Below are 15,775 nucleotides of genomic sequence, written 5' to 3'. Positions count from 1 at the left end.
AAAGGTGCTGTGTGTAATTTTTTGGACGATCTATTGACAGAAATGCAATATAATTTACATAACTATGTCTTTAGAGGTGCATAAAGACCTTACAATGAAGCGTTGTTTTTAGTTAGTTCTATTTGCATACACCGCGGGTCTCCTTCCACGGAATTCACCATATTGTTTCTACAATATCCCTAAATGGACAAACTGCTCAGAACGTGTTTCGTAAATACATTATCTCCTCCGGCAAAAAAGGGAAAACGTGACGACATCTTAGTGCTGTGCAGCCTCCATTGTGCATTGAAACGGGTAGAGTGAGCCGTTGGTTGCAATTCGCAACCTCACCGCTAGATGTCGCTAAATTTCATACACTGGACTTTAAATCCAAAAGGGTTTTGATAAACTCTCATCGTTTTATCTACAGCTAGAAAAAAGTAATACAGGGCTCTTTAACTGGAGCTCGTGAACAAAAAAATGTGTTAAACGGAAATACAATGATGTGATAGTGCCACAAAGATTAACAAACGGTAAACATTTTAGATTTGAATAATGGTGCAGTTTAACCAAGTGGTGGAAATCAAGACCAAGCGCAACAGAGTGAATGGAAAATGTGAAATAAACAGAGAAAAGAGCCTGGCAGAAGAGAGAGCGAGAAATGGAAAGGTCAGTTTGCCATGTGCCGCAGTTTGTTCATGTCTGCATACGAACCGCGAATGCACTTGCATGTAAGTGGCCATATAGGCGAGATGCTTTGGAACGAGAGCAGCAAACCACAAACAGAATGCGGCAGTGTAAGGTTACCGCATTTCAGAGGGCAGCCTCATGCCACGAACGCTCTGTAAAATCGCCAGAAGCAGCAGAGAGACAGACAAACAGACGGCGAACGAGGACAGAGAGAAAAAAAAACAGACGACAGAAGAACTTTTAGAGAGACGTGAGGTATCGAGTGAAGTGAATATGTTCGGCCCTCTAGAACTTTAAATGTGTCCATCTGAAGACAAGCTTACACAATGCACAATCCTGCCGTTTCCAGATGGAAACAAAGACTAATTCGGGGATGGTCCACGTAGCACTTCAGTCACCTCTCTGCAGCCATGAAAAGTGGGGGGTTACATTTTAAAAAAGGAATTCCCAGGGGAAATCCCACCAAAAGGCTCAGACAAGTCCAGAAACCAACAGCTGGGAAAAAAGGTATTGGAGACCATTTGTTGCTCCATTAGGGTTCCACCATCAGACCAGGAGTAAAAGACATTGTTCATTTGATTTGTCAGGTCTATTTCTGGTATTCCCACAATTCAAAGCTTAAAAATGTTCTGTACATAGTGTGTCCCATGATGCAATGCACTTCAATAGACTTTCCATTACCAATGTCCAATATCAACCTTGACTCATTCATGACTAAAGTTTTTTTAATAGACGTTAATAAAAAATGTGGTAATGTTGAGTGCTAAAATTTGAAACTGTTCCTGTTTCACGCTGTTTGTTTTAAACAGTAGAGTCTGAAGTATATACTGAGCAATATGCAGAAATCAATACCTCTGTATTCTGTTGCAAACGTTGCCTCTGATTACAAATGAGCTCAGCAGAGAGAAATAAAGGTTTATGATGGGAGGATTAATCCCCATCGCTCGGCTCCACAAAAAAAGCACCGCTCTGTAAGTTACTGGTTTGCAAACTGTGCAACTGCAGCATCGCAGCGAGCCAAAATGTGGGCCAGATTTACAGCCATGTAATTTGAAGTTCTACAGCCTCTTAAGATGGCCTACAAAAGGGTTTTAGGGATGACTTATCCACTTAATGAACAAAACTCATTTCCTAGACGCATGGCCTGCTGGCAAAGGGATTCAATCACACAAATTATACTGAACAAATGATAGCACAATAATGAGATGTAAGAGTTTATCGTAAACTTTTGAGAGAAAGACAGTTCACCCAAATTCTGTCATCATTTACTCACCCTCTTGTCATTTCAAACCTGTATGACATTCTAACTCCTGCAGAACACAAAGGAGATATTTCGAAGAATGTTGGGAACCAAACAACAGAGGTAGCTATTTACTTCTACTGTATAGACACAAAACCAGTGCAAGTAAATAGGTACTGCCGTTGTTTGGGTACATTCTTTAAAATATCTTCTTCTGTGTTCAGTAGAAGAAAGTAAGTCATGCAGGTTTGAAACAGGGTTTCAGTGAAGCTGCCGGCCCTTTGATCGTCCCCTGGTGGCTGGCTGCAGTACGGGCCATAAACCCCGCCCTCTCCATGTAAACAAATGGGACAGGAGCCACACTATAAAATCCAATTACACTTCAAATAATTTTTTCCAAAGATGTTTTCTGGTATTTTAGTCCGTTTTTATCACGTTGATGTATGTCCAACTGTTAGTTATTTGAATATGTTTGGTTTTAGTTAGTTATTAGATGTTATAAAAAAAGGGGTGCGATAATATGATTTCTTCGTTTACGATTGAGTCATCAGGGAATATGGGCAGGGCCTTGATACCGCGCTGAACTTTGTGCTCACTACTGCGCAGACTCTGGCTCCATTGACGATTCCTTCTGCGCATGCCCAGGCTCCAAACTGGCGTTTTTGCGTAACATGTCAGCGCCCATCGTCGGACGTTTTATGATCAATTCATTACAATGGAAGGAAGAGGCGTCACGCTGTCCATCTTTTATACAGTCTATGTTTTGAAACGATAAGTGGGTGAGTAAATGATGACATAATTTTCTTTTTTTGGGGGCTGAACTGTACCTTTAAGGAGATAAAGGAATATTGGTCCTCATTCATGAAACACGAGCAGAACGATTTTTTTGTGTAAATCGTTCGTAAAGTCGTTTTGACGTAAATTTTTGGATTCTTGAAAATGTTCGTATTTTCAAAATGTTAGTTGGTACAAAAGAAATGTACACCTGCGTAAATGTACACCCATACCACGCGTAAATAGTGCATAAAACCGCACGTTACGTTCTGTATTCTTTTAGACAACCTGATGACACAGCATTTTGAAGCACTATGTATCATAATGATATTTCACGAGTTCTTTTGCCCTGTCTTTTATCATTTTTAACTTTTTAACTTTGGGTAAATGCAGAGCTCGTCACTGTCCTTTTTTAAACAGCCGTCCAATCACAGTGGAGAAGAGGCGGGACAAACACTACATTGACCAACCATCATACACAACAATGGAGTAGTTAATCTTAATGGTTACTGCATCAAATTAAGTAATATTCTTCAAAATAAGATACAAGTAACAACTAGGCTACAGTTGCAGACATTCTAAATCACAGCAACCAACGCTAAAAACGCTTTGGTGGACACAGTTTAATTGATTAAATTATTGGTTAGCATATAGCCTATTAGTATCTTATTCATTTATGCAATATAATGTAGCCAAACCAGAGAATGAAGTCCAGAGGATTCCAGAATTCATAGATACATAATTTGCATAGCTGTAATTCATAGGCGGGGATTATGCTAATTGTGAATGAGCATGCATGCGCGCCCTGTTTACAATGATTGGAATTCATTAACATACACACATTTTACTACGAAATCTGACGTTTACGAAGTATTTGTGAATCCGGAGGAAAGCTCTCTGGAAGGTCTGTTTTACACGCAAATCACTCTGAATTTACTCATATATTTACAAATGTTTCATGGATGAGGCCCATTGTGTGTAAAGTTAAATCCAACATTACCTCATCTGTGTTATGCTGTCATGGCAGCCAATATTAGATATTAATCTTTCTCCACACTGTGCGATTTGACTTGTCATTAATGCCAGACTGTACGACGGTGTCTTTTTGAAAACCGACAAATGCAAGAAAACCCATCCTGTTTTGAGTTTTAAGTCAAAGGTTGTCGTATGAGTAGCCAAGTGGTCTTGGTGAACATGTCAAACTACCAATGAAAAACTTTGGCCAAGGATCAAAGACTTCTTTTAGGATTCTCAGAATTTGTCCCAGACAGCAAAATCATGGCCAAAATAGTACAGTGTGAATCACAATGTCTAGAATGGTTATTCTATTTGTGAGTTTTAAAACATTGAGATATGGTGTGCTTTCAATTATGCTTTCTATACAAAATCTTGGAAACGGGGTGATAAGTAGTATGTCCTAGTAACAAACCTAGTGATGAACTCATGACAAAAGACTTCAGAATTATGTAATAACTACTACATAAAAAGGGAGTAAAAATGCCTAGCTGGTTATGATGTGTATATAACAATACATTATGTCAACTAAAGCCTAAAAAACAACAGTATTTAGAGAATTAAGACAATATTAGTTAAATAAAGGTATATGAGAGGAATGAAAAATGACTCCAACGATCCCCAACACACACAACGGTGTATGTTTCTCCAATAAACTCTCACAAACTAAACAAATTTCACCTTTTCAAATGCATTCAATTTTAAATCATATCTACTGCAAAGTAACATTTGGTCATGTGACCCCTTTTTGTCAGCGCCAAGAGACAGGACCCTACCCACAAGGCCACACAGCATTCCTCAGCCACTACGGTCATCATTCAGCGTTCAGGGGGCATGCTGGTCCGAGACACGAGGGTCCATCGTCTGTCGATCATCTTCCACCCCAGAAAGCCCCGTAATCCAGCCAAGGGCTCATGTTTCATGCGGGTTAGACGCAGATATGAGTTCATCACCTCTACAGCGAGCTCTAAAATCCCACTTTAATTAGTGACAATACATACACCCCAGTCCTCTGAGCAGGACAGCTGTGATAAGAGAACATATAGCACATTACTAAAATGTATAAATGAGAAGCTGAAGAACGGGAAGCTATGAGACAATAAAACCGTTAAAGGAAAAGTTCACCTCAAAATCAAAATTGTGTTACTTTTTACTCACCCACAAGACGTTCAACATGTTTAAAGAAAAAACAAAAAACATGTTGAACGTCATGTGGGTGAGTAAAAAGTAACACAATTTTGATTTTGAGGTGAACTTTTCCTTTAACGGTTTTATTGTCTCATAGCTTCCCGTTCTTCAGCTTCTCATTTATACATTTTTCTCCAACAACTTAAAACATAGTTCAAAATGTATATAGAAGTGGCCGCCTTCTTAGATCTAAAGTCTCTAAGATAGACAATTCTCGAAATGCCACGAGTATGCGGTTGTGTGAAAAGGCAGCGCTCGGTAAAAGATAAAGTGATTGGCTTGTCTGGTTTAAGATGAGTGACATCGATCACCCGAGGCAGATAGATCCCTTCACGATAATCATTGGCATTCAGCTCTGGATTGAGTAAGAGTCTCTGCTGTCCAAAGCCGATGTGGGGAATTGCTGTGTAAACCAAATCGTTCTTGGAAAACAACTCGTTTGACATATTTGTGTTACAACAAACAAAATCAATGAGTGCAATACACGCCAGCGTTTCTTTTGTTTTGGAAAAAATACAACTGAAGAATTTAAGCCCACTAACAACTCATACGCATAAAAGCCAATCAGGTTTAGAATACGAGAGGTCGGGCAGCTGCAAAAGAGAGAGTAACTTGGGTTCCTCAAAAGCAAAAAATAACGAATGTCATTCTGTATGGCTTTTTCTTGTGTGGAAAGTAAAACATTATAAAGAATGAACTGGTCAACCTTTCCCATGCAATTACAATAAATGGGGACTGGAGTACATTTTTTGAAAATTTCTTTTGTGTTCCACGGAAGAAAAAAAGCCACACAGGTTTGGCACGACATGAGAGTTAATGACAGCATTTGTGGGTGAACGACATCTAAAATTTTCAATGAGAAAAACGTGTTTTCCAACTGGACACTTTCTTCATGTTCCAACTCTTCAGACATGTCGTGAGATGACTGGTGCAGGTCTTTCTCATGAAACTCATACCATTGCCATGCTTTAGGAAAGACTGAACAACATCACAGGAAATCAAAACATCAACTCTGTCCTGATGCTGGGACAACCTAATGATGTTGGATGAGATGAGGAGTGAGGGTGGAGAGGCGTGTTTTGATTGTGTGTTCGGTTGTCCGTTTCAGTTTGAGGTAATGATGTGAATAATGAGACACGAGGAAGTTAGACGCCAACTTAAAAGGCGTGTGAATGTGGCTATAATGGCACTCTGGAGAAGATACCACTCCCTTTCTCCCTAGACAGCCCCTGGCTTACACATTACTTCTACTCCTGTTTTCTTTCCTTTCTCTTAAAAACAACCATGATTAGAGGTTTTCACTATTGTTCTTGCTCATACTTGGGGTTAGATGTTTTTTGTGCAACTTTTGTGCTTGACCCATCCTGTACTGCAGATATGAAGGATAACTTAAATCATGTGGCTTGCTAAGATGCTTATTACTTTTATACACTCTTAAAAAAACAACAACGTTGGGTCAAAAAGGAACAAGCCCAACCGTTGAGTTGTTAATTAACCTATGCTGGTTAACCTATTTCCTGGGTTAACTTAACCCAACGGTTGGGTTCGTCCCTTTTTGACCCAATGCTCGGTTGAAAATAACCCTGCATGTTTTTAAGCAAGTTATCAGACTTTAACTATAAGGTAGACATGTTGCCAGTTGCATAATCATAGCTGCTAAGTTAAGACTGTGTCTTAACAGCTATTCTCACAGACAATTACTCAGGACTAATCGGTCTGACTTGAAGAAGTTATGACTAGTCTTGAAGAAAAAAATTAGATGACTAACTTGTAAGACTAGTCTAAGCAATTTATGCAACCGAGCCCTGATGTAAGGTACAAGAGCACCAGAATGTTTTTGCTAGGTAGTATGCTAATAACCAGGTAAACTAGTCTGAATTAGTCAAATGACAAGAGCAGTTCTTATTCCCGAAAAATCATGTGACTTAACTATCGGCTGGATTTTCGGGGCTTCTATACTATATAACTATAACATTGATTATCATACTAAATTTGGTTAAATCTAACTGTTCAAGTGCATTACAATTCAAAGAGCTCAGCGTGTGTTCTTTAGAGAGCTACAGACAGCCGTGCGGCTCTAAATCTTTCTCTAACCTTTGTCAAGTAAACAACAAAAGCATTCATTCAGTCCTGAACGGTGAACAACGATCCAGCGCCATTCCCCAAACACCAGCGTCCATCTCACGACGAGACAAGTAGTTTAGGATCCATCCATTCCACCATTTCCACGGGAATGACCAAGCAGGTGCATTGCGTGTGAAGCTGAAGCCACCGGATTTGCTCAGCGGTACAGTATGAGCACAGTTTCCTGTCCCGAGCCCACTCGCTCTGACATCAGGCGCTGCGTTTGGGTCGGCCCATCAGTTCCAGCCAAACTGCCTCAATCCTTTCCATTTTTCTATTAAGGGACACGAGTCGTGGTCCAGGTCCAGCTGAGGAAGTAACATGGCAAGCTCAATTAGTCAGTGGATAAATCTACTCTCCTATACAGCCAAATGATCTGTAGGAGGAGAATGTGGAGAAGGAGGGAGACTCCTCAGAGACTTTACAAGTCATGCGATCACTGATGAAGACACGGGAGAGATGAATAACAGGAGGAAATACGAGAAATGAAGACCAGACAAGGAGAATGAGGAAGAGAGAAGGGTTTCCCCGAAGCACAAATGGCCTCAAGAAGGAATCTATTGACACTGCTTACAGCAATAAGAGTTTTACTAGATTTCACACACATTGATTTTCATTGAACGACATTCCAGAACTGTGTGTACATCTGTGTGCACATTGACAGACTGTGTTTGACGGTCATCTCCACTTTTCCTTTATATCAACTGGTAGAGTTTAAAGCTATCAATGCAACAATCATGGGTTCAAGCCCCAAGGAAAGAAAAGTAGAAATGTGTTTCATTTTATCACTGACAGTGGTCTAAACTTCAATGCATTTTTATAATTTTGTGATTTATCAGACTCTCTAAGCTTAATTACAGGCACACATTCCTTAAAGAACAAACCATCCTAACTTTATAAATATAAAACAAACACCCACTCTCACGCTAAACACACTAAAGATAGATTATAAAAATCAACTGTCTGGTGAACTTCCTTTCTGATGAGAACCAAGGCAAATGGGAAGAGACAGATATATGCACAAACAGAGAAAGACACATAAGACAAATCGCTTGGATGAATGCATCAACTTAAATCAGTTGTTCTCAACTAATGGGCCATGACCTAAAAATGAGACCCAGGTCTGTTCTGTTCTGATTTAAGGCCTGATCAGATCAAGAACGATAAGGGGCGATTCACATTTAGCTTCTTTTGCAAGTTCGTTATTTTAAATGTAGACAAATAGGGAGCAACGCGCACATTTTTGTAGCCGCGTCGGTGCTGCATCAAGATGGAAATACTTCAACTTTACAGAGTGCCGCATGCGCACCGCAAGTATTTGACTAGAGAAAGCAGCTCGGCTCGTGTTTTCCACGCGGTTTAAGACACGAAATGTGAATCGCCCCTAACTGTAAACAAGTAAAAACCATATTAGTAATAGTAACCACACCAAAGGGAAACATGGTTATGTTTCTTCTGAGCATTTTTGTTTTGCAGCTAATGAATGATAAGATCATGACAGTCAATCAAAATCAATTAAAATTTAAAGAGCTCGCAAATTTAAAATGTGAAAGTGCAGCATTTTTAACGGACCAATCAGTGAAATTTAGCGGCATCTAGCGGCGAGGTTGCGAATTGCAACCAATGGCTCACTCCACCGCTGACCCCTCCCTTTGGAAGCACTACGATGGCTGACACAGAACTAATATGTCGCCACACTTTTGCTTCTTTGCCGAAGGAGATAATGTATTTACACAATGCATTCTGTATAGCAGTTTGGGCTACTGCAAAAGGACAAAGAATTGATTGAGCAGCAAAAATTAAGGCATCTACATGGTTTGCACTCTTTAACACACAGAAAAAAAAACAATGTCCAGTACTGTGGTGTAACTGCTGCTAGATCTTGTTAACGTATCATGTGGGTCTGAATTAGTGCATGTGAGTGCCCATTCATTCACACCCGAGCTATACATATGAATGAACTGACAGTAGACCTTAATAACAACCGGTTCTTTCCGCCAAAACACACACAAGCCTGTGTATGACTGAGATTCTTTAAAGCCCTACTGCGGATTATGGTCTGGCCACTGGGTTAGACACACTTGTGAGACTGTGGGCAAATATTCCCTTCTACATATAATTAGACTTCAAAAAACAGAACTTAATATTATGGAATAATTAAGACTAAACGCAACTAGCTCATACTTTCCTAAAAGACAAATCCAAGGCTTTGATCAGGACGATGGCTTCGTGTTCACATATAACCCAAGATGAAACTCTATAGCATCTCCACTATTCACAGGCTGCCAAACCACACGGAACAAAACCGTTATGCCGTCTATACTGATTAAATAAGCCCAAGACACAAAAACAGGTACACAAGGTAGCCAATCCATACGAATGTAGCTCTGTTTGGTGCAAACACTGTCTTATCTGGAACTAGTATGTCATGTCCTCATGAAAGATGTTTGAGATTATATGGCCGGGTATAATAAAATAAAATAATCCAGCCAAATGTAAGTGCACACATTAATTTAACGTCCACCTATCCATTAATCCTTGTACAGCTCATCCATCTATCACAGGGGACTGGACAAAATATTACTCACTACCCAAAAGCATTCATGGAAACCTCAACATAAAGATTTTTCATGTGTTAAATGATAAATATAGCTGTTTTATAACACAAAGTATTGTTTTGGTGCCTATAAATAAATGATTAAATGTCACTTTTAATCTTGCCCCGAATCATTTTAAACTGTGGTTTATTTCTTACATTCAAAGTATTTTTCGGAAATTTTTTTTACTCCTAAGCCATTTCAAAAAAGATGTGTCACGTGGATAGTTGGCAAATACACCGCACATGTGTTGTATGGTGTGACAGCAAAGATTTAGAAAACAAACTATTAATAATATATAATGTATTCTTACAATTAATATTGATAATAAAAATAGCATAAGAGATTTACCTGTATTGTTAGTTTTTTTCCTAGCTAAATTTTCGCTGTCACACCATAGAACACAGAACGGTTTATTTGTCAACTACCCATATATTAACCCAAATATATCCAGCAGCGGAAAAAGAGACTGTTTCAAAGACTGAATTTACTATTTATATGTAAGGGTTTAGGTTAAATGATTATTTTTTTCTTATTCTGTGAACTACTAACAACATTTCTTCCAAATTTCAAACAAAATATTTCTATTTGCATTTATTTGCAGAGAATGAAAACTGGAGAAACAAGTAAAAACAATAAGAGATGCTCTGCATTTTTTCGGACCTCAAATACTTTTAAGCAACAGTAATATTTGTACGTGTGTTTAGGATTTTTTTTATGTGATAACGCAACACATTCTCACTCCCCACTCGTCACATGTTGATGCTCGGCAGCGCCCCTCTGCATCACTTTTGAACGCGCAGGGTACCCCTTTGGTGTCGTTTTTCGGCGTGCAAGGTACGTGAATTTTACCGCCATTATGAAATTGTATATTAGATATAATTTGCAATGATGTGTCGGAGTTTAATTTAAGTTTAATGGCCAGGATAATTGCGTTAACATGACGCTGTTCAGGCAGTTTGAGCAAGTAATGTAAACGTTTATTTATCGTAATATAAAACACAAGATACAAGCAGTCACAATGTCGTTCAAAAATACACATATTCCAAGGGTACCAACGTGAAATGATCGATTCATACGAGGAATAGATGTGAAAGCAATCACCTTCCGCCGTAAATCTCAGACCCGGTGACCAACAGACGTTCAAAAACTGCAGCCAGAAGAAGAGCTACGTCAGCTTCGAAGCCATTGTGCCATAAGTGACGAGTTGGGAGTGGGACCGGGTTGGATAACCTTGAATTTGATCACAGTTTTCATGTGTTTTGTCATGCTGTCAGTCTTTCAAATTGCTGTTGGAAGACTTTATGTCATTCCCTAGGTTTGATTTTCTTTAAATTTAACAGACACTGGACAGGAATGACCACAATACATCAAGAAATGCTGATTTACTGAAAATTTTGCGTCTGTATACTGAATATTCCATACACCCTTAGAAGAAATTTAGCTATATTGCCCAAGCATTCGCCCTTTCACCATCCATCCATGCATCCTTCCATCCATCCATCTACCCTGAAAAGCAGTGGCATGTGTAGAGATGAGATATTTAAGCTCAAAGCTGTATAATCTGATGTTCTGCGTGGTGTCTCTCAGGACCGCCGCTCTATAGCTCTCTTCCATTTTCCGTGTACAGCATGACGGTCCAGTGTGCTTGCACACTGACAGGTCCACATCTAAAAAGGGGGAGCAGACAAGAGACATTTGTTAGACAGCATTTACTTTTAACATTAGCGCACAGTGTAGGTTATCAAGTAGGATGACGATCGAATATACAGTTAGCTAAAACCTAAACTCAACCAAACCGTACACAACACACAACCTAAATTATACATACACACAGAGGGAGGAGAGAGTAAGATAGAATGGCTGGGTCATCTGCCCATGATCTCTGAGGTTAGGCCTGTGAAAGAGAGTCATGCCATTTCCATGCTGTACAAATGTCCTCATTGCACTTTATGACTCAAGTATGACTCATGGGACATTAATGAAGATCTATGAGATAGGGTTTCATTAGCTGTACAGGCAGACACCGGGAACCGATTCAGGTCAAGTGAAAACCACAAGCACCTGCTCTTCAGGACAACATGACTAACAGTGGTCCTGTTTTAAAAATCCCAGGCTACATGCTGCCGACAGCATAACAGAAGACACCAAGACCTGTCAATTAAAGGGATGGTTCACCCAAAAATGAAAATTATGTCATCATCTACTCACCCTCACACGCTTGTCATTTCAAACCAGTATGAACTTCTTTCTTCTGCAGAACACAAAAGATACTTTGAAGAATGTTGGTAACCGAACAACAGCGGTACCCATTGACTTCTTTTGCATAGACACAAAAGCAATGCAAGGGAATGGGTAGCGCCACTGTTTGGTTACCAACATTCTTCAAAATGTCTTCTTTCGTGTTCTGCAGAGGAAAGAAAGTCAAACAGATTTGAAATTACAAGAGGCGAGGGTGAGTAAATGATGACATCATTTTCATTTTTGGGTGAACCATCCCTTAAATATTATAAAAAATACTTAAAGAGTACATAACACAAGATCATGAAAATGACATTTCATGCAGTGTGTAATGTTGCCGTGTTTTAAAGTAAGCAGTCAGCCAAGTTGTAAATCCGAAGGTGAATGAATGACAAAGTTATTGGCTTTGAAAAAAGGGAGTCGACTCTGAATCATGCAAACGAGTCGTCACTAGTCCGATTCGCGAACCGCCACGGATTTACGTCACTACATATAGTCCCCGCCTACATTTTGCTAGGACTGTGCGCGAAAACTTTACTCTTCTCCCCCAAACACTGTAGCTCGTGAGCCTCATTCGCGGTAGACCAATCACAGCAGACTAGACCATCTGACCAGTCACGTCAGACTAGGTTAGCGGAAAGGAGGGGATTAGACAGATGAATCACGGAACACATCATCTGAGAGTCAGTCAAGAAGTAAGGTGAGAATAACTGCCTATTATTATGAAATAATAGTGTTTTTGCACCTTTTATGTACATAAACTTGTTGTTAAAAATCCCTAGTTATGTACTCTTTAAGTTAAATAGCTATTATAGTAGGAGGGTCCTTGTTTAAAGATTTGAAAGGCATCTAGAAGACCATCTGGAATCCCCTTTGGCATCCTTCTCTCCCAAAGCCCTAATTAATAAATGAAGGAATGCATTCAGCTCCTGGCAAGTAAATTAGGACCCCAGCAGGTGTTCGTGGTTCTGCCCGAGTAGACACTTCCTCTGTTTCACTAGTCTATGGTTCAAAACCAGCTTGATCCCATAATCACCATCAGATGAAAAATCCCATTCTCTTTATTCTGCACATACAGGTGACATCAGGACCGCCAGTGACCTCAGGGTCACAGTTAACATTTCCACTACAGGTCAAGCAGAACACCGCATCACAAGTAAGATGCGGCAGACACCTCTTTTCAGTGCGAAACAAAAATGTTTTTGGTTTATTTAAGTTAAGACTTCAGCAATTTCCTGATGTTTTCTGCCCGAGAAGTTCAGAAGTAACTTTATGGGCAAACAAAGTCATTAAAGTAGCAACCCAACTGATGTAACCCCTGAGATTCTGTACAGAAGCTCTCTCATTGCTTTGAAGTGCTGCCGCATGCTGGAAACAGCAGGATGTTTACCCACAACTGATGTGCTGTTTTTGGGACGAACCCTGTTGAAAGAAAACATCTCTCAAGCGTCCTGGCCAGCGCACCTGCATTTCTCAAACCCACAGGCGTGCGGCTCCAGCGTTTGGCTTTGTGGAGCGCTGGCTGGCATTTGTGCCAACATTAAGAGAGCAATAAATGGATGCCAAGGAAAAGGGGGATTGGTGGATTGGCCGAAATTAGACGAAGAGGAAGGAGTGTGGAAGGTTTTACAGATGCTTATACAGACTCCAGTTTTGTTAAATTGAAATCTACGGTCAAGCCAGACACAAGCTTTGATAACGCAGTGGTCACAGACAAGTGCTCGAAGCCCAGAAACCTCATCCACATACTCCAGGGCCTACACGATGTGCGCACACATGTACAAACCGCTGCACGTCCACATAAAAACTAACATGGATACCTCAGAGACGCAGCTTATATATACACAGGTTCCTAGTTTAGAATTCCTGGCTCAGGTACACGCAGTTGGGTCAAAACAGCAGCAAAATCCTCGCCTGCCCTCAGCAAATCAAACATGGCAGAAATAGTCTCACCTCGACCTGGCCATTAAAACATGAAATATTTTTTTGGACTGGGCTCCGATGACTGAGCAAACAAAGGCACGTGAAGGCTACATTTACACTTTTATGCATATGGCAGACAGTTTTAGCCAAAGCAACTAACAGTGCATTTAAGGTATAGATTTTTTTGGTATACAATATTATGCTAATGACTTAAATAACTGTGCACATAGCGCTTTAGAAAGTGGCAATTAATAAAGAATAAAATCTTTCCTAGCAGTTGAACTTTTAAAAACTCAAGTCTTAAAGGACCAGTCAGTAAAATTTAGCTGCATCTAGCAGTGAAGTTGCGAATTGCAACCAACTGAACACTCCCATCCCCCCCAACAGGCATGTGCAGGGTGGGGGAGGGTGCTTGAGCACCTGCCTTTTTGGCCCATAATGCCGAAAGTCCCCTATTAAAGGCCATTTTGTGAAGGCCAGCTCAATCTAACTATTAGTAAAATTAATGAATAATAATTTAACCCTAAATAAATGACTCACGTGATGACCTTTCACCTGATGACCTCATCTGGGAGGACTTCTCACGTTCAGACGCCTTCAATAGATTAGCGCATTTCCAGGATAGCCTACACACTGTTCGCGGCTGCCGGGTAAGTGGTGTTTTCAGGGGAGCGGTGTGCTTGTTTACGTATTAGTGCATTTGTTATTATTATAAAAAGTAGTATTTCACAAGAACGCCGTGAAGGGAGCATGCACGGCTGTTGTGTGTGTAGCCTGCTCTGAACTGACGTGACGTGACGTTAGCTGCAGCTAATGTTACTTCTACACACAGCAATATATAAACAAAGGTGCTTGTTCGCTTCTTGAATCGATGTTTGCTGTTTGGAGGAGAAAAGTTTCACGGGCGTCGAGGGTTCTGGTCTTTTTATATTATTTGACTAAAACTATTAACACTTTGAAGTATTATTATTATTATTTACAGTATCACTGTAACACTGGTAAAACAGGCTTAGGCCATGTTCAGACATTACTTGTTTTTTAACAAGAAAAAGTTGACAAAGGCGCTTTATCAGTAAAAAAAAATACAAATACCAGCAGAACGCCATGACTTCGGAGGCACGAAGGCAGCCCAGAGAAACAGATAGACAGCGTAACAGAAGTCTATTTGAATTAGAAACAGAGTTCGTGTTGCAATAACTAATCACATATTTAAAAACTACAATACTTATTTCTCGCTAGAAATGCAATCAGAAGTTGCTGAAAGTGAAAATTAAACTTACATTTATACAAAACTATCCTCCAACGGGCGTTTCGGCCGCCATTTTATTTTTTCGAGCTTGAGCCTTCTCGGCCAATCACGTTCCTCGCATGTTGTTATGGAAACGACAGGTCTCTATCATTGGTTTGCTGTGAAAAGGGAGCTTGACGTAGGGCGTTTTTTTTTCCAGAAAAGTTGAACTTTTTTTCAACCTCAAAAGACGCTCTGAGCTGCAGAAAAAGATGCCGGCGCTGGCGATTAAAAACGCGCTCAGCACTTTTTTGTTAAACACGGTTTATTACACAGGATTATAATGTAAAACAGACGCTAGCAGCTTCGAAAAAAAAGTCAAGTCTGAACATGGCCTTATTCTGATTTTCTCATCCTCCGAATTATACTTATCAACGCTTTTTTATTATCATTATCATTTAAAAAAAATGCAGATAGAGGGTTAGAACAGAATTATATTTTTAATATGACAAAACAATTTTTTCTACAACAGCAAAGACAGCAACATCCCCAGCAGCCCCCTCAACATCAGCCAAGATATTTGGAAGAATGTCAGTAACTAGACAGATCTCATCCCCCATTGACTCCCATAGTATTTATTTTCCCTATACCATGGCAGTAAATGGGGGATGAGATCTGTTTGGTTACTGACATTCTTCCAAATATCTTTTGTTGTGTTCAACAGAACAAAAACATTTACACAGGTTTGGAATAATCTGACGGTGAGTAAATGATGAC

At 39.9% G+C, this 15,775-nt stretch overlaps 1 protein-coding gene across 2 annotated transcripts in view; it reads right to left on the bottom strand.

Annotated features, from left to right (window-relative positions):
• Positions 1–15,775, bottom strand: part of gpc5c (glypican 5c) — a 132,872-nt gene that overhangs the window by 105,461 nt on the left and 11,636 nt on the right. For both annotated transcript variants that reach the window (XM_057333374.1, XM_057333375.1), the window contains exon 2: positions 11,115–11,276. In XM_057333374.1, coding sequence (XP_057189357.1) covers positions 11,115–11,276 — 162 coding nt within the window. The remainder of the gene's footprint in view (positions 1–11,114; positions 11,277–15,775) is intronic.

The sequence above is a fragment of the Triplophysa rosa genome, linkage group LG5, assembly GCF_024868665.1.
Source record: "Triplophysa rosa linkage group LG5, Trosa_1v2, whole genome shotgun sequence".
NCBI lineage: Eukaryota > Metazoa > Chordata > Actinopteri > Cypriniformes > Nemacheilidae > Triplophysa > Triplophysa rosa.
The sequence above is the reverse complement of the archived record's forward strand: the minus strand, read 5'-3'. Positions and strand labels throughout refer to the sequence as shown.